General features: G+C 40.9%; 1 protein-coding gene across 2 annotated transcripts; it reads left to right on the plus strand.

The window, feature by feature from the left end:
* The first annotated feature begins 2,034 nt into the window (after positions 1-2,034).
* On the plus strand, positions 2,035-26,182 carry LOC124147574. 2 transcript variants are annotated; one of them, XM_046518219.2, is made up of 17 exons: positions 2,039-2,166; positions 4,718-5,575; positions 6,237-6,307; positions 9,647-9,788; positions 11,041-11,115; positions 11,469-11,557; positions 12,603-12,676; positions 14,216-14,304; positions 15,900-16,051; positions 16,592-16,669; positions 17,736-17,796; positions 18,374-18,494; positions 19,839-19,945; positions 20,961-21,203; positions 22,218-22,358; positions 22,867-22,929; positions 23,924-26,182. In XM_046518219.2, exons 2-17 carry the CDS (start codon positions 4,901-4,903, stop codon positions 24,149-24,151), a joined length of 2,409 nt encoding a protein of 802 aa, XP_046374175.2. In that variant the 5' UTR covers positions 2,039-2,166; positions 4,718-4,900; the 3' UTR covers positions 24,152-26,182. The 2 variants fall into 2 exon arrangements, with proteins under 2 accessions (XP_048243932.1, XP_046374175.2); XM_048387975.1 differs by lacking the exon at positions 20,961-21,203 and having other exon boundaries at positions 2,035-2,166.
* Positions 26,183-26,672: the final 490 nt, after the last annotated feature.

Raw genomic sequence — 26,672 nt, forward strand, 5'->3', positions numbered from 1 at the left:
TTTCAGGCCAGACGACTTCATCCAAGAGAAGGACTCTGCAGGATTGCTGATCTTCTCAACACCCTGCACATAAACTCGATGCAGTGGTCGTTCAGAAAGCCGTCTGGGCCGATTTGATATGACACATCGCTTGGTTGACACTCATTTCTGTACCGTCCAGCAGTACAGAACCATCAACAAAATGAACACCGACATTGAGATTATGTCCCACATCCTTGGCTCGTTTTAGAAAACTGTGGAATACCTTGTTTTCATCATGAGTCTTGACATGCTTCACAAGAAGATCATCAGACAAATAAATGTGTGCAAAAGTGCACAAAACAATTCTATCATGAAGAGCCTCAACATTAATCAAACCACGCCCTCCCATCATAATTGGTAAATATAAGCGATTGAGGGAAGAGCGAGGGTGGTGCCATCTATTGTCTGACATGATTCTTCGTGTGAGGGTGTCAATACCCTGAATGTCTTGTTTCGTCCAATCAACAACACAAAAGGATACGAAAGAACGGGCACAGTATACGTATTTGTGGCTTTGACTTTATTGCGAGCGTTCAGCTTGGAACTCCAGATTTTCTTTAGTCTACATTTGTACTCTGCCCGAAGTTTTGCCTTGATATGGGCATTCTGGAGTTTGTCCCTAATCTGCATCCCTAAGTACGTATAGGCCTGACCTTCCACGAGATAGTCAATAACTCCTCCTCCAAGTAAACTGACTGATCCTCCCTCTTCTACCTTGCCACGTTTAAAATGAAGAATGCTGCATTTATCGAGTCGAAAGGACATGCCGATATCATTAGAAAAGGACTCGACAGGCGAAATCTGTTTTTTGAGTGTAGATTCTCCATTGGCAATAAGTTCAAGGTCATCCATGTAAAGGAGGTGAGTAAGGGTTGTTGGGGATCTGTGCTTAGGAGGTCCCGGGTGATCACCTGCCTCTTTGCTGAGCAAAAAGCTTAAAGGATTTAGTGACAGAAAAAGAAAGGGCTAAAAGAATGCCCTGAAATATTCCTCTTCTAATAGAAATGTTATTATTATTATTATTATTATCTCCCGGTATAGCACCGCCACTCACACAATTTTAATGAAAAAAGTAAGTGTGAGGTGTTTGTTCATTTCTTCAGAGTGAGTGAGTGAGTGAGTGAGTGAGTGAGTTAGGCTTAACGTTGCTTTTAACAATATTCCAATTATATCACGGCGTGTCAGCTTCATAAGGGAGGTCTTAGACGTTTACCACTTTGGAGAAACCCACGAGCATGAATATGGTACTGACAAACCTAGAAACATAATCGGGTCGAACCGGGATTCGAACCCACAATCATAGGTGTCTGGCGTGTCCAAGGGACGCAACTCTGCACAGCAAATTAAATTCATTTACTCACTCACTTACAAAATGTGTTCAGTGATCCAGCAGTAAGTTTGGTACCTTAAAACGCACACAAGACACTGATGTTGATGTATTACATAGCAAATATGATATCAAATGAATAATAGCCCATCACTCAAAATTGCAAATATATGTTACGTTCCTGGTTTCAACATTACACCAACAGGTAAGTGTCTCATCATGTACATCATTACATTCACTGAAAACTATATATGGCCTGTAATAAAAAGTAGGGAATGACACGGTTATAGCTTTGAGCTGGTTATGCAAGTTTTAACCAAACGAATGCATGTGTAAACACAACGGGATATAGTGGCTTGTCTTATCTCCAGACAACTGGCCGCTGTAATGTCAGCGACTAATAAATACATCTGATAAGCACAATGCACATTTTGCGCTGGATTAACCCCAGGCCTGGTGTACAGATGGTCCCTATTTGTTTCCACTGAAGGGTTACTAATCTGTTTCGCTATTACTGATTATAAAAGAAATGACCATATCGATTACCTAAACCTAGAGATTTACTTAGCATGTTGTCAAGGACTTGTGTTCACCCAAATGCGGATTAAACACCTTGTGCGCAGAGAAATCTGCTTTTACAAAGATATTTCTACAGCTATATGCTTTGGCTTGGAGTGTGCGAAATTGCAATTAGACAGTGCCCGTCATATTTTCATTTCCAGGTATGATATGATTGGTGGAAAACGAGAGGAACGCTGTTTGGAGTTTACACTGTCTCAGCAATGATTGCTCGGCATGGTCACAGAGGAGTAGAAAACGTAAGTACCTTTTCTCTATATGCATCCTTCTTATATGAATGTGCATGGTTATCAAGATATGTGTGTTCAGTTGAGATAGTGTTAAAATACACATGTTATTTTTCGCCTTTCGAGTGATGCGTGGTTTTGGTCAGGACCACGACTGATCCAACAGGACCCGTAGATTTTTCTATAGGACCTGTTGATCCTTTGGACAAAGCCAAAACGTACCAGTGTCAAACTTTGCATCAATGTGTTAATTTACATATCGGTATACATGTAGTTGAAAGAAACTAGATGAGATATGTGAATCTTTATTCATACATCAGCCAATCTATCTGTTCGTATTTAAATACAAGTCGTTGACCCGAGTTCCGTGACTCAAGAAGGCTTTGTGACGTTTTGTTTTAAGATCTCGCATGAGTCTTATTTAATTGTCATTGGGTTCTTATGGAATTCTCACCTTCGTGTGATCTTGACCTTTGGAAACAAGCTAAATATTCGTGTAGTTGTGGCCTCAATTGTCAAGACGAGATTGAGAGATTGTAATCCTACTCAAGTGTCTCGACTTTTGTGAAAAAGTACTTTGTAGGAAAGAGACGCGAGTGCGAGACCACGAGAACGCGAGGATTTGGCCAAATCTCCCACTTTTGGCATCGTAAGCTTTTCCAGATCGCGACGACGTGTGTATGTCACTTACAATATTCCACATTTTCTATCATAATTGCAATGTAACGTTCATTAAATATTGCTATGACTCGACTATAGGAATAGGAATAAACAATATCCCCTCTGATCAAATTAAAGTCCTACCATGTATTGTGAATAATCATTGTTCACATATGCTGTACAGTTGGAGAGAAGACACCCTACCTTCAGCTTATATGAAATGTATTTTTAGATAACCATTTAACACTGTCTATATATTTAACACTCAAGACACAGGTGGAACTTATGTAGTGTTAATCTGATCAAATGTTTACAGAAGGAAGAAAATCAGTTTCACGTTTTTTACATTTTAGTTGTCAAAAGTAGTTAAAGGGCTAAACGATACATATGTATATATCTTTAACGATATAAATTAATAACCGAATCAATCAACTACGATCGTACTGATTTTGCGGCTTTGGAGATTGGGGATATTTAGATATTTAGATCAACGTAATAACTGCGTATAAACAAGAATACCAGATAAAAAAGAAAGTCTAACTGCCGTACGTCTCTTTAGTTAATCCAAATAACTAGACATTTACCATAATTGGTGCAAAGAATTTGCGTTGAACAATGACATACCAATCCGATTAGTTTAGGGGAGGCAACTATGGTATCGCAGTTTAGATATGGGCTGACCATGACATGGTTCATAGTCCAAACGCAACACACATCTACACTGAAAATGAGGCATTAATGAACAGTGAACATAAACTGTCAAACGCCATCTGTTGCGTTGCTAAATCAGTCTGAATAACGACTGGTTTCATCTTAGGCAATTGGACCCAAAGTCTGTCATCAAACAACGATGGAAAGAACCTACTAATCTAGCATTTACGGTACCTTGTGACAAGGTGCAACATAAACATTAATATCACTAACCCATTGCTTTACTATTTTCTATTGGTAGTGTACACATTATGTTATAGTAAAACACAGTTTAACCAAAACTATATTTTTTGTGATGTGCATTTATTTTGTTGTCAATTTGTCATTACTGACGTTTTATGTCAGTGTAACACCTATTATTGATTCTAATTTTCGCTGTACTACAATGATATTTCAACGCAACATAGAGCACATTCTCCTGTTGTTCGGTGCCTTATTGCTGGCTGCGACGTAAGAGAACAAACACTTACTCTTTCATGCAAACTGGGGGCGGTCGGGTAGCCTAGTGGTTAAAGCGTTCGCTCGTTACGCCAAAGACCCGGGTTCGATTCCCGACATGGGTTCAATGTGTGAAGCCTATTTCTGGTGTCCCCCGCCGTGATATTCCTGGAATATTGCTAAAAGCGGCGTAAAACCATATTCACTCACTCACTGATGCAAACTGTGGGAGTGGTGGGTTCTGCCGGTTGAGCAGGACATGCTTACCCTTTGTTTATTCTTTAACTGAGATTATCTTCTTACAAATCAACCACTGGGTTAGAACAGGCTCACATCACTCTATTACTGTAACAGGTGACACAATTGGTTGATTGAGACTCATCGTAGCAATGCACGGCAGGGTACGTTGACTATATTATCAACCAAGGATGATACTCGATCACTTACAGGCCGCCGTGATGTAGCCAGGATATTTCTAACTGCGGCTTTCAACAACATTCACCTACTCGCACATACACATCTTATTATCAGCATATAAACTGTCTGGCAAAAGAAAGATAATTGGATTTAACTAAAACGTTACAAACGTTATCTAAACGTAACTAGTCTGAAAACAGTCGCCGAAAACGTTACATTTAAAGTCCAAAACACAACAATGAAACCGGTATCAAATACATCACCATCGAATACATGAATCTAATAAGAAAGAATGTCGTAGTTATTGTGACCTGTCGTTATTATTTTTTTTTTACAGAGCGTGAGAAACAGCAGGTAGAAAGGTTTGTGATTCTACAAGTCAGTTAACTGAAGCGATTGTCACTTACCAACTCTGCTCGTCTGGTCAAAGAGGAAAAGCGTTGTTTATAATGATCGAAGAAAGGACAGGTGAATCATAAGATTTGCCACACGATCGGACAGAACGGAATTAAAACAAGCCATGGATCCGCAAAACCAAGCGCAAAAAGATTCCCCTCTTAAGACCAAAATGAAAAAGGTCGTAAAAATTATATGCAGACAATACTCCCGCAAGTGTCTGAATCCTACTGGAGAAGATAAGTTCTTTTACCTGGCTCAGACTCTCATGAAAGAAAAAATCCACGGTCTTCCAAATTACGGCATTTTCGCAAACATCGAACAAAAAATCGATGGAGTGATCGAATCCGTTGTGAAACGTCCCACAAGCGGAGCAGACGACGGCCCCCAGCAGCGACTTAAAAGCTCTTTGCAGCGAAAACAGAGCTTCGCATTGCGTAGAGCACATTCGCCGGTTGAGGAAGAAGCATGGCTTGGTCTCCAGCGAGAAAGTCAACTCCCTGAATTTGAAAGATATCCCTGTTTGTGGCAAAACGACTTGTTTAAGATGGCAGCCGACTCACAAACCCAGGATGCTATTCGTAAAAGTAGAAACAAGATAAGCAACAGTCTCAATCTATCTGGTGACAGGTTTGCTCGACTGATGCGTTTGAGGCAAAATGTTTTTACCATTGAGAAGAAGTTCCGATCTTTGTTGAAGAACGGTTCTAGAAGAGAGACCGATGTCGACGAACGTTCAAAAATAACGCATAGTTTGGGAACAAGTGAAAGGCCTTCAAGGTTCAAAGAGCCGGGCGAGGTAACCATTCCACTTTTTTTTACAACAAATAACCTATTCTGCTAAGTGTGTGCCTCTTTCAGCGTCGAAGTAATCTAAGGCGCCGCAATTCGGTCAAGTTATTTTTGGAAGACACCATTATTTTGATTGACATAGTTTTCGTTTAGATAACCAATACCAATCACTGCTGTTTATGTAGATTTAATATTAACCACCGTACAAGTTCGGTTAGAGTTGGTCTTCCCCAACCCATGCTTGTCGTAAGGGCGTCTAACGGGATTGGGTAGTCTGGCTCGCTAACATGGCAGATGCATGTCATCGTATCACAATTACGTAGATCGATGTTCATGATGTCGTAACTGGATTGTCTGACTCGATTGTCGTCATATAGCTGGAATACTGCCATACTGCCATACTGCCGTCATAGAGCTGCAATATTGGTGGGTGAGGCGGTAAATACCAATGATCAAAATTATTAATCAACATCGAAAGTGATAATACATGGATAGGTGGTTGTAAAAACATAGTTTCTTTGTCCACAAGCATCTCAGTTCTTTTACAAAAAAACTCAACTACTACTGCATGTCAAAGTGAAATTCGGTGAGCTGTTTTTAAAAGACAGTATCGCTGATTTGAGTTTGGTGATAAATGATGTAGACTGATGCTATGTTTGTCATTGCAGGCTCGGATGCTATTCAAAAAACAAGCTCGGATACTCCTGATTGCTATCAAATGGCTCAACTATGTGTTTACGTGAGTATGCTTGTAACCAGTGTGTACACCTTCTCTATGATAATATACAAACAATTCCTAACATACATATATCTGCCCAAAATGTGTACCGTGAAATAATTTAAAACATTCCTTGAGATTCTATTAACACAAGTTTCATACTTCTACAATAGGTGAACCCAATTCACTACACAAAAACAGGCAAGGCATTGTGCGACCACAATGGCAAACGTACCAAGTTGCACTAATCAGTTCTCGCCAATTCTCGCACCGGTCAGATGGTTTTGCGGATAACATACGAGTAATAACAAATACGTTTCTTCTTCTCATCGATAAGAGGAACTAATCGGAACTGTGATAATCTGTATCGGTGAGATTGGTCTCTGTTCCTTGCAATCAGTTGATATTATAGGTATCGTTGTCGTGAACACTGTCGCTAATGCTTATTCCGACAATCGTTTTTAACGTAACAATTTTGTATGCAATCATAAGGTTTAGAAACTTCAGGCAGTTTTGTCAATCATAAGGTTGAGAAACTTCCGGCAGTTTTGTGCGTCGAAATGTAAGCTTATAACAATAGTACGTTACTTTGGCTACGACATCACGGGAAACAACGAGATTAAATTTTTTTATAACTCCCACCCATTGCCCAATCTTAAAGACAACGATATGTGCATTCAAATGTGACATTGTTAATTATAAGTCTGTCCACCTGCTTGTGGAAGAGCCACTTGCTTGTGGAAGAGGTTGAATACAAGAGCTACTGTATAACATCTCCATAAAAAAAATTGTATAAATAAATGCTTTACTAAGACTGTAATGATAAACAAAGGTTATACTCATCTTCCAGTATGTGAAGGCTTAGCATATCCTCGTATCCTTGTATCCCCCCAGTCAAGTAGATTGATAGCTTTCATTTATCCGATATTTTGTTGATGGTTATTTTTCAATTGCGAGGTATTTGTTCGTTTTAGTAGAACTAGACAACTAGTAAAAACTGGTATAAAGAAATGTTTCATATAACCCATTATTGAGTGAGTGAGTTAGTGAGTTGAGTTTAACGGCGCTTTGAACGGTATTCTTCTTATATTACGACGTGCCAGCTTAATAAGGGAGGAAATCCCGAAGTGATGCAGGTCTTAGACATTATTGAATGAAATACTATCACACGAGTGCCTTATACGAATCATGCTCCGACTCAATCATAATAGCCCGCCGCTTTTGTATACAAATACCATGAGAGAAATCAATTGAATCCTAAACAAAACCATTATACCTCTGACCTATTTTGATATGCTACAGCATCTACATCAACAGAAACTATCAGGCCCCTAAAAGAAATATTCATACCCCTAAACACAACCAATCATATACTACTTGACAATCATCACACTTTGGAGCTAAAAATGTCATAATACCCCTAATGGAAACATACACAACTATACACTATACACAACCTACCTTATACCTAGAGGACACCATGTTACCCCAAACTAGAACCCATCATCCCCCATAAGGGTCATCTTTCCGAGGCAAGGGATTTTATGCATAATCCAATCAAAATCGCGTAACGAAATCGACATCAGGTTCGTCAACTGTCGTGCAGATTTCGGTCTATTGCGGGATTTGTAAAGCATGTGTACTCGGCGTCAACAGATATTTTCCAAATTCTTTCATGTTTCTTATCAAGGTGGTCACGTGATTTGATTTTGATTATGCATCTGATCGTCTTGATTGGGCGCTGCCATTTTGTGTGAAGCAAAATCAAGTGATATGAGAGGTTGAATCTGATTGGTCAATATGAGGGACATAGAAGGGACACAACTCGTAATATCCACTGGTAGCGCTACAATCGAGCCCAGAAATTCCAGTAGAGTTCGGCAAGAGGGGAAACTGGACTTTTACAGTCATCTGACTCCATTGCCTTGGGAAGATGCATCCAGGTAACCCGATACCCTGATGTTAAACCCATACCCATAAATAAAACAACGATACCCGGAAACAAAAGTTGTATGTGTTCAAGACCGTTGCTGTTATATACTTACATGTCCCCCTGTCAAGACAAATAGCAAAGTATGCAGGGTAGGGTAATTGAGTGAGTCGGGTTTAACGCTGATTTGTTAGAGTATGGTAATTAGAACGTGGAGTGTTAGCTGAGCTTGGGAGGAAAGCATTTCGTAGACTTTGAACTGCACCCTTGGAGCCCACGAGCACGACCTCTAGCAAACCAAAGATAATAATCAGGACAAATCTGGGATTCACGACAAGCGGATCCTGTCATGACTAAGGAACGCAACTCTGCACCGCGAATAGCTGCGCTTGGAAGACATCCGCGGGTCGTAGACGTTTACCACTTTTGTGAAACCCACGACCACGGGTATAGTACTGACAAGCCAAGGATCTAAGGGGTAGCGACATATTGGTCGTTGAGATATACACACAATGCACTGTCTCAAGCCCACGTCACGAGTCGCTATATTAAGCATAACTGGCCCCTCTAAGCTTCCTCTTGTTTACATTAATCCGCAGGAGACCCAATTCATCAGTCTGTAGAACACCAGTGGCAAGTTCATTCAATATTATGAGCCCACCACTTTGTTCTGTGACAATAATAGCTGCAACTCCCCTCAATCATCCACAAACAGCGATTACTCGATAAAACCCGTGCTTCAAGATTGTCCCCAGATTGCTGGACAGCAGCATTGTTCGCCTGGCGCCAACAACTGCGCAGCATTCATGGCCAGGTCAGAGTATCTGGAGCCGTGTCGAAAATGTAAAGTCTAACGTTTAGGTTTGCATTAATTACAAAACGAACCACTTACTCGAGATCAGTGTGTGTAGTGTATAACTTATGACGATAAACACTTGCCATGGAGAAGTACATAGTTATAGTGTATAGACTGTGACGATAAAGACTTTGGACAATTACGAGTTTAATAATGGACATGTCACCTAACTGCATTTACCATACTGCAATAAAGATATGAATGCCTTTTTGTGTCAAAACAGATGTCATATACCATTATACCTTATCAATGATGGTCATTCGTCATAACTCGCCTCTTCTGTAACATGGCTTAGCCAGTGCCGAAACATGGATAGATAAATACCCCCCGGAGTGATTCTAGGGCAGAATTGGTCCTTATCCCATAGCTTGTCTTAAGAGCCGACTACGGATCGATGGCTACAATGTGTCACCTGGTTGAAGGTGTTGCTTCGCCTCATTTGTCTGGCGTTGTAAGCTTCTGATGCTATTAACAACTTGTCATGCTTGGCCTAGATGTTCTAGCTGGGATATTGCTGAGTGCGGCGTAACACCACATTCACTCATAATTGCGGCATACTGTGGGTGTGTTTCAGCAAGGGTCACCTGAACTGGGAGCAGGAGCTGAAGACGTTTGCCGACGTTGCCGTGGAGATGCAGGAGACGACAGCACAACCGAAGTGTCTGAAGGATTCAGGGCTGAATTTTGATAAGAACCATTACAAGGCGAATAGGGAGGTACACTCATTGACATTTCCTCCCGTCTTCCTCCAGTATATATATTTATATATTCACCAAGTTGTAATGTTATAATCTACGTTGTATTGATGCCAGCAGGTTAATTACAGTAAACAACCATGAAGGTCAGGTATATCAAGTTTTATTAAATGTAAACTGCCGGATAAAAGAAAATAGACACATTAAAATTTGATGTGACCTTAACAACTACAAACGTTATCAAAACGTAACTAGGCTGAAAACAGTCGCCGAACACACAGCAAACTTCAGGTCCAAAACACAGCTGTGATACCCGTATCAAATAGACCACCAACGAATAACCAATATCTTTATTGTTTCATTTTAGTTACAATCAAATATGCTTTCTTTTGCCCGGCAGTTTGTCAAAATTATGTTACAGCGCATAAATTCTGAAACACATTAGGAAAAAGACGTTTTCTTGTGCTAATGTCTGTCCGATATTATGAACTGTTGATAAAACGTTTGTAACATCTCTATGAACACCGTCTCTGAGATTCCAAAACATGATAGACCCAATCATAGTATTTCCTGCATCTAAGGGGGAACCAACAGGTCACAATAGCTGCCAGGTATGGATGGGGTTTTCTAACTGAAAGGTTTCCCATGCTTGTTGGAGCCGATGTTAAATTGGGATTGGTGGTGACATGGCTGATGAGAAAGTTTTCGTACTCCACTGACGTTGAGCGTAATGTGGTGGTCATTCAATCATTCTCTTCGATAACCACCTGGAACACCAACTGTCAACATTGACGTGCTCGATGCACGCAGTCAACAACTGGCCATGATTTGGCCCAAAGTTAACGCTGCCTTGATAAGGCAAAACATTTTTAAAATCATTTTCATGAAAGTGAAAATTGTGTTTTTTAGGTCGAAAACATTAAATGCGTTATACAAATATTTTTTTATCACCTTAAAGTTTCATTTCGATCGGTTCGTGATACCAGAATATAAAAACATCTGCGCCTGGTTTGGGTCGTTATGACTATTGCAAATAAAAAATCTTACTTATAATGGAGATTTATCTTTGGAAAACGTTTTGGTCATAACATCTTATGGATTCAAAATGTTTCTATAATAAACGCCATCTTTATCGTCGGTGGTAAAAAAACCTCTCGTTATTCTGAAACAGTATCTTCTGAAATTTCGTTTTTTAGTTCGTCGGATCCGTGAACCAAGCAGTCAAACAATATTGCTTAAACCCCCTTTCATTCTGTCCTCTGCTGTGTTGAAGATATCTTTGAGCGCGGACGTACGCCACTACCTGTCCCTCAACCCCTGGGCTCGCACCCCAGAGATGCTGCAACAGGTATGGGGGAAATAACTCGGATTGTGTTTCATTTTGAATCATTGTACGAATTCGAAATGATCCTTTTTTAATACTTTTGAGCAAACGTTTTCTCGTCGAGAGTGACATTTACCAACATAACATCCGGTAAGAAAAACAAGTCTCGAAGTGACGCCATAGGTACCATACCATTTCCATAACCCTCCGCTTTTCAAGTAAGCGTTTGAAATATGAGGATGGTAGTTCAAGTACATGCAAGTATAAGGCGTAGCATACAGGCGTGAGGATAACGTTGATCGCCGTGAGGGTTTAAGATAGCCTTTGACAATCCGAGGTGAAATTCAGGAAACATATTCTTTTCATTCCCATCACAGGTGCTTCATGGTCTACAGACTCTCCAGTCTCTCTCCGAGTACCCGCTCCGGACCCAGGAGCGTCTGTGTCGAATGGCATGGTACCAGAGGTGAAGAACCTGTTTACCTTCTCAACCATACATGTGATGATTGTATGGACAAAATGCTGCATACATAGGGATTTGGGGACATCCACAGTGCCCCGTGCTTGACCCGACTAAAATGTGGATTGGAGTGCCCAGAATTGCTACTTATTATGAATAGTAATTTTCGTGGAACTTAGTTCATCTGATACACGGTCTAATACATGCAGCTATTATAGGGCTGTAGTATGCTTACATACAAAAGGAGGCCATTCTTTGTTTTGACAGCACACTTGGGATTCCGGGTTAGACTGCCCCCCCTCCCCTCCAGCAACATATGCTTGTCGTTATGGGCGACTAAATGAATCGGCGATCAGGCTCGGAGTCTTGGTTGCATGTCATCGTATCTCATTTGCGTTGATAGATGCTCCTGATGTCAGCCGCTGGATTGTATGGTTTAAAGATTATTAACAGTCCTCACAAAGAGGAAATATTGCTTAGTGCGGCGTTAAACAACAAACAAGCAGTGTTGTGACAGCATTACTACACAACGTGACGCTGAATGCATGCCCTGGTTCTTTCTGACCCAGAATGTCGTGAGTGACTGAACGTTTTTCAATGCAACATTCAGCAATGCTAAAGATGGTCATCGAGTCACACTGAAAGGCTGAAAGACCCTGTACCACGTGGCCTAAGTAGGTCACAATGAATCCTTATTCTGCATACATCAGCAGCACGTCTTGACAAACATATCCTGCGAAATAAACAATTGTGTTAACATTGTTGAGTGCCGTGATATTTTTACACAAAGCGTATACCCATACCTTTTGTGAAATTGCCATCGATGGCAACCTTTATTGTTGACATGACATCATACACTTATGACGTCATATCAGTTTGTCTTGACAGCATACACGAATAACAACACGCGGAATGCTTGATCTGGTTCTGACACAGAATGTCGTGAGTGAATTGTGTTTTACGCCACAGTCAGGTATGCCATGACGAATTATGAACGTGTCGTCATACATGTATACCCATGACGTCATATGGCCATATATTTATGTTCCAGGGTAGAAGCCAAGAAAGCAATTATCAGACAGGGCCATTATCCCGAGTGTTTCTACTTCATTCTGTCAGGGGCGGGTGAGGCATTATTTTCAATTTTCTTCTTACGGTTTTGAAACAATGTGCACAATCTAATTATAATCAGATCGTTTACTCCGATATAATACCCCTCTGTCTGAAGTTCACAGGGCACTTCCATGGAAGCTCGTGTCAGTTGAACTTTCGGATCCGCCAGTCGAGCGTTTAAGGTATGGCATGTGTGAGCAAAGTATTCAGACAAGCATATCTGTCTTCAGCATCCTAAAATCGAACATAATCGAGGAATTCTTGAAACGAAAAACAATGCCGCGCTGTTATATTGTTGTGGATCTTTTTTATTCATTCTGTCTTTTGTGAGCACCATGGTATCTACATGTACATCCAAAGGTTATGTTTTTTTTCTGTGGCTGTTTCCATTGGCAGATCCAATTCGAGGCGGTTAATGAGGTGAGGTGAGGTGAAATTGGGTTTAACGTCGCGTCCAAGATTATTGCACTTATATAGCGACGTGCATGCACGTGTATGTGTGTGTGTGGCTGCTTGTACTAGTCCGGACTGATGCCGATTTATAGTGCTAGCTCACTGAGATACCATGCCGCAGTTTAACATGAATACCCCACTCAGACACAGTATACTGACTCCGAGCCGACCAGTCCTTGTTTTAGCCCCTTAATGCCGAGCGCCAGACAGGGTAACAACAAGTACAATCTTTTAACGTCTTTTTGTATGACGCGGCCCGGGATCGAACCCTGGACCTTCCGCTCTCAGGGCGGACGCTCTACCACAAGACCACGGAGGCGGTCGAGGCGGTTAATGAAAGCAACAAAATACTTCCCGTAATCATAAGAACGCTCTGTTTAAAATAGAGTTGATTCCGACCATATCATGAGCATGTGTTTATGAATCACTATCAAATAGTGATGATACCAGGTGTTCGCGAAAAGGCAAGCGTATCCTGCGATTAAATGAACTGCTTTCTATAGCTGAAAGCTGATTGGTCTAAAACCCACACTTCCTTCATATTGATTGGGCAGTCAATGTTCGTTCAGGGTTCGTTTAGGGTTCTTCTATGGAGTTGTCCTTAGATCTGATTATAATAAGATTGGAACGTATGCGACTAAAGATTCAGAGTGTCAAAACACTCAAAACACTCTCCACAAGACTGTATGACAAGAGGAATGACTTCAGCTTTCCATTAGTCAACATTCCCGTTATGACAAACCATATTCCAACAGCCTTTGGTGTTTATATTTCACAACTGTTGAGGTACAAACGAACATGCTCTTTCCATCAAGATTTCAAAGAACGTCTTACGAATCTTACTCAGAAGTTGTTTGATCAAGGTTACGACATTCAAGGCCTCAGAGATTTATGGTAGACAAATGGAGGACATTTCTAAATTTGACGCATCAGTGACACAAATTGTGCCATGCAATTTCGTATTTTTACTTGTACCATTCCCGTGTTTTTCTTTCAGATAAACAAATGACTTGCCTTTGCTATTTGCTGTGTTTGTGACATTGTCCCCACGGGGCAAGATACGCATATAAGTACTCTTAATATTTCTGTATCTTACAGCATACGTAAAGAAAATGGTTAAGGACTCTGAAAGCGGGGAACAAGCGATATCAACTGTAGCCAGATTGACGCGGGGGCAGAGCTTTGGGGTGAGACATTTCTCCTGATACCCAAAACACACGTTGGGACTCTGGTGCAATATATGTCCTACTGACATATCTGCTGACTAAACTGGGAACCGGCCGGTCACAATAGATTATTAGCTTATTGTGTTCTGTATCCATGCGACATGGTTCGTGTACTCGTGGAATCAACCATTAGTTTGCCTGGTCCAGTCGCGATTATTTATATTTGGGCTGCATTTAAGTAATCATGCACGAATTATTTTGAATTGTTCTCTGCAAGAGTCTAGGGTAGGGTAGTGATTCATATTAAGAACAACGTCCAATTCCGTCGGGGTCCGATGACCCGCAATTAACCAAATCACCGAGTCTGATCGCCCGATTCATTCGCCTCTTACAAATAAAGGTTGGGTGAGAGTGACCCTTACCGATAAAGCAGGTGTATTTTGCAGGTACGCTTTTCACAAATTCCCTCAGATTAAGACCTTACATGTTTAAACTCTGAATCTGTTTTATTGTTTTCGTTATCACAGTTATAGTTATATATGTCACTGGACGAAACTCTTTTTTGAGTTTTGGTGAATTATGCACAACCATTTCTTAACCAGTCGAGTAATTTACCTGCAGGTGACCTATTCATGACTGACAATGTTAAGGTTACGAGAACGTTCTATCGCTCTAGCCGATAGAACAACGAGGACTATTCTGTAATGCTATTACGACGACCTGTACTCATACCTGGACTTGTGGTCGTAAGAGTGAGCAACAATGATCTTCGCTGGGTAATGAATAAGTTAGTACGCCGCAGTAACATTACCGCCATACTGCGACCGTCTGTTCATAGTCGAGCCTAGACCGGCCAAATCATTAGTTTACTGAACTTGAAACATTAACAACAAGAACAACAACAATAAGAATAAGAATAATGTTGGGAAGTCACATTTTTCGAACAGTTCTGGGTGGGTTTGACTCGGCAGCGCTTAAGCCCTTAAGTCCCATTCGCTGTCTGGGCTGGTAGGCTGTCTTAGGTTTGGTGCCTCCCAATCTGTTGACTGACATTGGGAGAGTACCCGGGTTTGCTACCAGGAATACAGCCCTTCTGACAATCTGGGTAATGCAGAAGACTGCAGTGTTGGGGAGTCTTCACATTCTCCGAAACGTTCTGGGTGGGTTTGACTAGGCAGCGCTTCCTGTGAGAAGTCCTATTCGATGTCTGGGCTGCGTGTAGAGGGGGTAAGGGCCCTGAGTTGATGATGAGCCTAACCAGCCTGACTGTGCCAGGATCACCCAAACCCTCTTTGCTGCATTTTTTAAAATCTGTAAATAATAATAATAATAATAATAATAATAATAATAAGGGAACATGGGTGTTTATTACCCGTATAACTGCAATTACATCAGCCTCGTTTCATTGCAACTGGTTTTTCGGTTAATTACTCTCATGACAACGCATGACATGATTTAATAGCATAGTAGGTAATGTGATAATTATATAATCCTGTTATGACAATGCCAGCGCAGTCTACCGTTTAGGGTAATCCCAAGCTTATTTGCTGCAATGGCTTGCGACAGACGGTTGGGATCACATATCGGCCCAGATACTCTAATCGTTATGTTTGCAGGAAGTGAGCCTGATATTCGACTCTCCACGAACGGCCACAGTTGAGAGCGCCAGTTCCATGGAGCTCCTGGTGATCAGCAAGACCGACTTCCTAACTATCTTCATGAACGCCGACGACCCTGAAGAAGAAGCAGACCACATCAAGTTTCTCAGGTAACAATACCAACACCATCATTCTCGCAAACCTTGACGTTGTGTGTGAGTGAGCATTGTATTACGCCGCTTTTAGCAATATTCCAGCAATATCACGGCGGGGGACACCAGAAATTGGCTTCACACTTAGTTCATATGTAGGGAATCGAATCTATCTATCTATCTATCTATTGTATTCTTCAGAAAATGGCATTTTAGAACAGAAAAATATAACATTGTAATATGACGAAAAACATTTTTTTAAAGGCACTTAAGTACTAAAGTACTCATAATATATACCAAATGAAGAATGACCATGTATGTATCAGAACATGTCTTATTTGAAAGGAATGCAGTTAGAGCTTTTATGTACTTAGATTGTAGGGCTTCCCTTATGGTCTTAAACAGTTTCTTCCGGTAACCAGATTAGTCCTTGGTAGTCAGCCTTTGACATAAATCACCGCTATTTGAATAAGAAAGACCAATCATCTCTTAGACTAATAAATATATATTGTAACAACGTGCCTTCCTATGTGTGCGACGACGCTATATATGTTTCAGACAGATCCCAGTCTTGAGGCACTGGCCGATAGGGATGCTGAAGACAGAGCCTGGGACCTGCCTCCTGCACTACTTCAAGTAATGTCTATCGTCAACATATTGTACCCGATGTCTAGATAAATTGTCTATTCAAGCCATGTGGAATGGTGAAAAATATTCGCTATATTTAATTTCCATCGGCAATATGTTAATGATTGCTTAAACATATCGCCCTCCTATATATGAAGCTTACATGCACACATATTGTATAGTGACCTTAGTTAAGCTTCCGATAGTGGTATGATACTCAATTATACAGTGTATCACCAAAAAGGGTAACTACAGACCCAAATATAACATATTTAACTGGTCAATTTATAAGTAAATAAAGTTAAGGAAGTCCTTCAGATGTGAGAGGAAATTATGTTTTACAAATCATTTTATACCACAGAAAATGTCGCCCGTAGTAATATACATGCATAAACCTGTGTCGTTGTGTATAAGTATACGATACAATGATACGTATCCTTAAAGAAAGTACCTCGATGTGCCGGTTCTTAGTCGCTTCAAACGCCATAAACGTTATCAGCCGAATTTCATTTAGTCCAATTTCATGAAAATGAGATATTTTCCTCCGAAACGATTCCTCTCTGCGTCAAGATCTGAGGACACTTCCATGGCAGGTGCGCTAGGTGAACCCTTAGCGAGCTTTTAGCGACCAGTCCATTTGAAGGCTGCATGGGTTCTTGAATTTCTATATTCTTGATTTCTGAAACGATTCGGCTTCATTTTTTATCATGGCGATCGGAAACGAGAGGGTGTATGAAATATTCACAACTCTATGATGGCGTCTCTATGCTTCCTACTTTCGGAACTTGTCGTTTTAGTCCGTTTTCGAGAAAGAGAAATCATGCTGGTTTGAATGCTTCTAACACTCGTACGGAGAACTTAGAAGTCTCGACGCTGATTGGCCGAAAATTCAACTGACGCGACTGCCAATGGAGGTGTTCTCAGATCTAGTTTATCGTATGGCGTATCGTATGGGAGTAAAATATTTTATTTTGATGAAATTGCATATTGTTTATAGTAGCTGTGTACGCGATGTTTCCAACATAATGTCATGTTTACACGTTGGAATGATGTGATGATGTTGTTTGTTGGGTAGGCGAGGTACGCTGATCACAGACAACGGCAGCTCCAGTGAATGGCTCTACTTCATCAAATCTGTGAGTTCTGTGATTAAAGTATTATTATTTTTAACACTAAATAACATAACTCTAATCATCGTATCTAATCTCTAATCATTTCATTTTTTCATTACATTTTAATAAATAGATATTTAGTTCACTCATAGACTTGATAATGTGAATTGTAAAATACGTGTGCATGTATACATAGTCTTTCTTTGTTTTGTCATCTGATCAGTGATTTAAGTTCAGTAATGACAAACTGATAAAAAAGTAAAGAAAGAATGTTTTCATTTTTTAACCCGACCGACACTGCGTATAGTACACCAAAATGTTTGAAAAAACCACACGTTTTAACATTTTTTTACCATTGACCCAAGGTTTCGGAAAGTACTAATTTGAAAAAAAGTAATAAAGGAAGGACCAGTGATAAAAAAAGACCGAAGACGTACTGTCGGGTGTACTTTTATCAGGCTAAAAAGGTAATCCGCGTGATGTTGCTTGCATCGCGATCAAAAGCCTTAAGTTGTGGACAAAAGCCTTAAGTTGTTATGTAGAAATATTAATATATATTCGAAGAACAGAATTATTATGGTGATCACCTCCTTGTCTTCAGGGCTCATGTGAAGCCATCAAGCGCCTGCACGCAGTGAAGGGGCGGGGCCCTAGGGATCAAAGGAAACATCTCAACCCGCTATATGACGTCATCCTCCCTACACTCAGCTCAGGAGAAACAGGTGTGGTTATCAGAAATATTGAATGACGTGAAGCCCTAGGGAGATTCCGGGTTAGAATAGGTCCTCAGAAACATATGTTGGTCGAAAGACTTAATGTCCACAATATCGATCACTGGATTGTCTGGTCTAGATTTGATTATTTACCGGCAGCTGTCGTAAAGCTTTAATATTGCTGAGAGCGGCTAACAACACGAAGTAAACATCAGTCAGTCGGTGACACCAGTTACTTAAGTAGGGTAGCCTAGTGGTTAAAGTCTGCGCCCGTCACGCCGAAACCCCGACTTGGATTACCCACATTGTTACACCCCAGTTCTGGTGTTCCTAACCGTGATATTGCTAAAAGCGGCATACAACCATACACGCTCATCAATTTGAGGCTGAAAACTAGAAAAGGTACATTGCCACGTTGCATGAAGCCTAATGCACATTTGGACTATATAGAGCAAGTACATTATCCTCACCACTGGACAAGAAACTATTTTTTGGTTCTCATTCCCATGAATAAAAGACAATGAAGGATTTGAGTTAAGCGAAACCCTGTAATTACGAATGGTACTGTTCCAAGCCAAAACTTCGTGATTAACAAAGATTTGTGATGACGGTTTAACCTTGCCTTTAACATTAGTTCAGATCCACCACGGCCAGGTACACAGCCATGTCGTCAAGTCGGGAATCGAACCAAGGCTTTCGGCTTTTCGAACGAACGATTTAACAACCAGTTTACCACACCGTCTGTTTAAATTATCGAATAATTGGTGTAGAGTAATGTGACTGTCACTTTGTATACAAGTGGACGTTACAAATCGGAACCATCCTCGATGATCCAGCGTTTAAGATCTCCAGAGGCGAACCCTCGATACAACAAAGGAGTTTACTATGAATAAGAATGAAGTTCTCTCTGGAAAAAAGTGTTATAAAGACAGGGGAAGTCCTTACAAACCCGTGAAGGTCCGGGGCAGAATAGGTCTTCAGCAACCTATGCTTGCCGTTGGCTGCTTGTGCTAGACAGGACTAATTAATGCTATTTTATAGTGCTAGCCCACTGAGATACCATGCCGCAATCAGACATGAATACCCCACTCAGACACAGTATATCGACACCGAGCCGATCAGTCCTTGTTTTACCCCCTAAATGTCGACAGTAGCATTTTTTAACGTCTTGAACGCGGCCAGTGGATCGAAACACCGACCTTCCACTCCCCGAGCAGACGCTCTATCCACTAGGTCATGGAAGACGTCTGCTGCTGAATGGGTCCAGAGTATTTATCATAGTGTAATGGAGATATGATACGCTGGATAACCGATGATCAATACGAACAAGGTTTCTCATGTCGCATTTCGTAGCCTCGTCTCGGGTGGACTCCGGGGTTGGCAGCAGCAGACGACACAGACACGTGGTGAGCCGGGAGGTGCTGGAGTCTATGAAGACCTACTACGACGGCATCCGGAGGGTGAGTCCTGGCCGTAGTCGTGCTGCTGCATTGTTTGCTGTGTTCCTCCTAGACACCAGGCTCTGATGGCTGCAGTACTGTATCCTTCATCCGATCATTGTCATCAGCTGTCACTCCTGTGGGCTACGGATCAGCCCGTTAGAAAACAATCTGTCAAAATGCACCTTCGAAGGGGCTCTCATTTTAAATAACTTTCAAAAACATGCATCGGTTTTCGTTTTCGTTGTCGTATACATATTTTGATTTTAGTAATTGAGTAAGAGCTTGGTATTTAGATTAAAAACGATATTTCATGATTTGCAGCCTTTGGGAGATGTAGGATTGCGCTGTTTAAAACAACAGCTCACCTTGACTTTTCTAATCCTTAGCCTCAATAGTGACATATAGATGACTAACTGATGACTAACGATGAACGGATGAGGGGAAACGGTGACTGTAGCTGAAGGTCTCTGCATATTCCTCCCAGCGTAGCGCCTGGCTAGGTGTGCCTTTCTGTAGCGTCTAACTACATCCTGTATGAGGCCATTCCTACTTAATTATTTGTTCTGGATCTGGTATCCTAGCTCTCCTATCATATTTGGGTCGTGATTTCTGATTAGCTCTCGGCTTCTTCTATTCTGTTGAGTGAATCTTCATCGATATTCAATATAAATTATTGATGACACTAAGACACTAATATACACGTTGGGAATCGTGCACAGATGTTCGTGGGTACCAGCGAAGGTATTCACCATAGGCTACCCCTCTGTTCATTCCCCGCTTTAAGAAATAAAGCCAATAATTACCCGGCTGGATGTAAATAGTTCCCTTCGCCTATGTTTTGTTGATTATAGACAAAATAAATGCACTTTTCCCAATTTATTTTCCACAGACACTTAGTTAATAATCTTAAATGGATCCCCGTAATCTACCTGGATTGCGGTAAGTGGCATATGGAATTAAAGTGACTAAACCCAAATTTCGCCCTTCACTCTGCTTCTAAACATTTAAAACATTTGTCGCAATTTTCCCTCAGACATTGTGTGAGCCAGATTCCAACACCCCCACCCACCTCACCCTCCCGAAAGCCCTACCTCAGGGACTGGCCGGTCCACCGAAGGATCCCGGCAGGTATGCCTTTGTCACGCAGGATGATCTTCAGTCTCGGATCCAGGCAGTGCCTACCACGAAACAACGCGGTCAGCCGGGAGTGTCCAAACCCAGGATATCCGACGTCTATCTCACCAATCATACTGGTGCAGGTGTCACCGTAAAACAGGTCTCACTTCTTTCTATTCTGCTGCTTCTCTCTAGTAGAGTGTGTTTAGCTTTGTATCATTTGTTTGAGTGGGTGAACAATATTTATATATCACGGTGTGTACGTTTCATGTGAAATAAAATCTAAAGAGACGCCGGTCGTAGATATTTCTAAAGTGCCGGGTAAAAGAATATATACACTTGAAAATGGAGTTTGACCAAAAAAATACAAACTTTATCAAAACGCTTCTAGGTTGAAAACAGTCGCCGAAACAATTCAAACTTAAGGTCACAACACCTTATGATACCCGTAAATACAAATCCTTCTTAGTTTCATGTTTAGCCACCATCAGACATCGGTGTATATTTCCATTCGCCCGGCAGTCTACATTGATGAATCCCAGGAACACGGTAACAGTGCTGATAGACTAAGGATTCATTTGCTTGGAAATAGTATTGGAGTAATAGGACGGAGGTGTATTTGATACCATGACATCGTATCCTTAATATGTACTTCGATACTCATGAGTGGTCCGGGGCGGTCGGGTAGCCTAGTGGTTAAAGCGTTCGCTCGTCACGCTGAAGACCCGGGTTTGATTCCCGACATGGGTACAATGTGTGAAGCCCATTACTGGTTTCCCCCGCCGTGATAGTGGTGGAATATTGCTAAAAGCGGCGTTAAACCCAACTCACTCACTCATGAGTGGTCCAGTCTCGAATATTTACTGACCGCCTCCATACAGCTGGAATATTGCAACAACAAACACCAAATTATTACAAAATTCCACACCATTTTGAAATTCATAAATGAATACAAATTTAAAGCAGCCTCTTGATTTGATATAACCAACATAACCTTACCATAAGAGTTAAATTTGGTTTATACAGGTGAGTGAATTATGATTTCACGTCGCATCTTTATCATTGTTCAATAGAATTATAACCAAGATCATTAGAGGTTTTAAATTTATGATGCATAGAAATATCCACCTGAATATTAATGGAGCATTTTTGTATATGTATGTTACCGATGCAGATGTTGCCGACGTCCACGAGTGTCCTGCAGCAGCTGACTCCGGGGCGAGAGACGAGTCGGACATTGGTCAATACCCGGGGTGGACGCCAGCAGAACCAGGTGTTTGTCAAGGTCGATGTCCTACAGAGCAAGGACATCTTTGTAAGTCCGACAAACCACGTCATCAAAGTTCCATGAACAGTATGCTTTCTACAATCTTCGACAATTGCCGTAACGGCCGAACACGAGTGTCGGCCCCTCTACTACCGCCCTTCGGTAATATCTCTTCAGACTGTCCTCATACACTGTCTCTTGGATTGCTGGACCTGTCTAGCACTGGTTTTGGGTAGAGGAGGAGGGATCGAATCGGGGTTGAATAGAGATGAAGATAATCAACAACTAAAAAACATATTGGATCTTGTTCGTTCCTAAATAGGCATTATATAATATACAATTATAATCAATTTACATGAACTTCAAGAAAGAAGTATTAAATGTGAATTACGAATTCATATTTGCCCTTTTTTAAGTTGTGATTTATTCACATAGTCATCAACCATGTTGTTGTGGAACGAACCCGGGCATTCGGCGTGACGACCGAACACTTTAACCACCAGGCTACCCCACCGCTCGTGTTGATGGTTGAGGTTTGACTGTGCTTGTGTTGTAGGGCATGGAGACGCTGGATATTGATGGAGAGACCTACAAAGAGGACGTGCCGGAGATATCGTTGGTGGGTATAGATTGTACCCAGTCGAGTAGGGCGCCGGTTTACATTTTCCAAATTTTCATCACTCGATCCAAATATAACTTTACTTTATTTTTTAATACCGACAACTCGGATATCGATTTACGCATAAATCAAGTTTCTCAAACGAATATTTGTATTTACGATGTTTCAGTGAAAAGTATTCATGACCTTGAAATCCATTGGTTGTCGTTGTCAAGTATTCTTGTTTGTTTGTTTTATAACGACAGCTTTATAAGTAATATTGTCTGGACAAACCAGTGGTTGGTATTATTTGCTCCTCACGGTGTGAGTGTACAATCAATTAACCATCGATACGTTTGGTTGCCTTACAACAAGTACAGGGCGCTTAGGACATAATACAACCGTGTTCCTCATAGGGTTGAACGAGACAAAGGCAAATGTGCAACTTGAGCAAAGTTGTTTCGGGTCATTTAAAAATGCGTGCGATTCCATGTTGTAATACTAATCTTGTGCCATACGTCTACCAGTGAAAACTTGAACATTGTCTACATGCTCGTCTCCCCTGTGTTGCGTGTTGATTCCCAAGTTTGAACGTGATGGTTTACCAAGACATCGGTTCAGACAGAATGTGAAATTTTATTAAAGTACAAATGGTTTGGTTTTTAATCATAAAAGGCAATACAATGAGTCAAATAAGTGGCAGCAGCATTTAATAACAGGCCCTATTACCAAAGTCTGTCCACTTTCAAATCTGGAGAATGTCTCACAGTCGCAGGTACATCCAGGCTTCTAGAAACTTCTCAAAACAGTGTAGTCTATTCCAGTGTCGATACACAAAGGAGGGTAATTGTCAAGTACTATGGTTGTCGCATACCCGTCTATAAAAATATGTACACACGGCACTTGGCATTTTACGAGCACTTCAGTTAGCTACCACTAGCATCAGAACTACACTTACCAAATGTACTGCCACATATTACGCCTAATGTATTAATCTGATCCTGCCTTCCCGCAGGTGAGTCGGGGCGCTGAGGTGGTTATGCTCTCGAAGCGGATCTTTCTGAAGTACGCCACGGACAATGTGCGCAGATCACTGCAGGAGATGACGAGACGATATCCAAGGGAGGCAACTCTACAGGAGAACCTCCAGATCCAAGCAGACTGGGACCTGTACCGACAGAGTGTCATGGCGGACGTTGTGGCCGTCAGCAAGAGCGCGCGTTCTTTGACGATGGTCACGTGATAACATGTCGGAAGTTGAGGAAAAGAAATGCGACTATTTCACGAAGAAACTAAAATACGTGTGTCCAAGCAAAGATGTGCAACTGAAAAATGACAAGAATGTCGTTGGTTAAATTCACTTCTGCAGCTCGCAGCAATCCGTCGACATCGGTGACTTTGTTGTGTCACTTATAGCAACTTGTACCCGTCAGATGTAGGGTATCTGAGTGTATGTAGGGATGGATAACTATTCATTTTACATACCCAATCACTGACAATGGATTCACACGGAAAAAACAACAACCGATAGTGCACGTGAATGTGTACAGTATGTGCTATACATCTTGACGTCAAACGTTTTCTGTGGCTGTGTATTGGCGACTTCTGTAAAAGTCTTCAACATCGATTCTGCAACTGCATATATACCTACAGTAGGAATATTGTATAGTGACAGGACAGTAAACATTTTTGAAAAAGTACATTGTCCTAGATGCAGATTACAAGTGTTATGTAGTTAAACTCGTATGGAAAGAAAATGTGAAACTTGGAGATTATGTAATTTAATTTACTATGATCAATACACTATACATCGAAACATAGATCAAACTGACCCACGTGATCACATTCACAGCTTAAATCTCATTACAAACGTCATAGATACATATTCCAAACATACAAACATTACTTGTTCAACTGCAGCATGGTCTCAGTGGGCTAGCACTAAAATATAAATAAATAAAAGTGATAAAACCCTTTCCAAATCCATGGAAGACGTCGTTTGTACGATACCGAATATGTCATGATCATGTTCATGATAACCAATATTAATGATGCCGGGTGGTCGCGAAAAGGTGGACGTATCCTGACCCACTGATGGTACCTGAGGTATACCAGCATAAGTCCTAGCAAGTACAAACAGCTACACATACGTGCATGCACGTCGCTAGAAAAGTGAAATAAGTTTGAATGCAACGTTGCGCCTAATTTCAATTCACCTTTTTTAGTCTGATTTTTTCCAGAACACATGTTAAATCGTTGGTTGGATATATACCATCTTGAACGCGAGTGACAATAATTATTTGAAATTAATTACAAAATTATGGGGTCTCTAAAAGATTATGGGGTCTCGAAACTCTATTGGGGTTCATCTATACTACAATGAAACCAGTACACAATACATCCGCAAAGATATATAGAAGAAATAATAAATAAATAATAATAATATCATAATAAAAAACAACCCTGATTCAAGTTACTTTTGCCTTTCAGTAATGGTATCTATTGGAAAATATCACTGTCTAATTACAAACGCATATACAGATCAATTATCATTACCATGAATACCATTATCATTAATTTGTTTAAACAAGCGACAAAACGGTTTCATCCCATAAGAAATTTCTGCTAAAAGCCGACTCCATTGTACGATTCTGACTATATCATATGCATGTGTTTATGAATAGTGTTCTCGAAAAGTTGATCGTATCCTGTCCCACCTATTGTACACGTCACAAATACAAATGTACACCTGAATAAACATATGGTAAGGTCAAAATAGGGAATTGCATTTGACATCATTTTCTACACTGATGCATTAAATTTGGAAATGACTTCCACATCTCTACCAAGAACATTTTGAAAGCTTTACGGAGGTCTTAATGCTGTAAACCTGATCAAACACGTTTTGAGCAAGAATAGTATGACGCTCTTTGAAATTGCATCAGTAACAATGTTTATTTAAATTAACCCACACAGTATCTATGAAACAACAATCTTTACCGTGTACAATATTGCATAAATGTTCAAATTTGGTCCGAAACATCAAAGTTAGTAATGTACACTAGATCTGCACATACGTTCCTCAACGAACGAATGAACCCGCTCAGAACATAATTCAATGTCTGTGATGGCCACTTGCATTGCGTTGCCTTCAGTAAAGGGCACGATTTGCACGTGCAGGTTATGGTCCATGTACTAGTACCTCGAGTGACTGAAACAAGTCTCATGACATTGGCAATGACTTGAAATCGGCGGTTATAATCTACCCACTCTTGTGTGATGTTTTCAGTCGGTTAGACTTTATATCGGTGATCTGGATTTGTCGCTGTATTAAGCAATCTTTCGATCAGCCATTCGATTAATCGGATCAGGACCTTACAAATCCACCCGATCCATATCAGCGGGTTTATGTGCCCCAGTTAGAATGTTCCCACACTGTAGTGTGTCGTAAGAGGCGGCTAAATCAGATCAGGTGGTCAGGCTCGGTATCTTGGTTGACTGCATGTCATTGTACCCAAATGGTACGTAAGTCATAATATCAGTAATGGCTTGCCTGGCCCAGACGTTATTTACAGGTTGCTGTGGTATACAATGTAGCTGGAATATTGCTTGAAAAAACATAGAGCTCATTTAAGTTGAGATAGGGAGGTTACAGCATTCCTGGGCCCACTTGCACAAAGCGATCTTAGCGCTACGATTATTGTAAGCCTATGTTAAGGTATGGGAGTTAAGATCATCTTAGCGCTAAGATCGCTTTGTGCAAG

The sequence above is a fragment of the Haliotis rufescens genome, unplaced genomic scaffold, assembly GCF_023055435.1.
Source record: "Haliotis rufescens isolate VD_foot unplaced genomic scaffold, xgHalRufe1.0.p SCAF_7, whole genome shotgun sequence".
In the NCBI taxonomy this organism is placed as follows: Eukaryota; Metazoa; Mollusca; class Gastropoda; order Lepetellida; family Haliotidae; genus Haliotis; species Haliotis rufescens.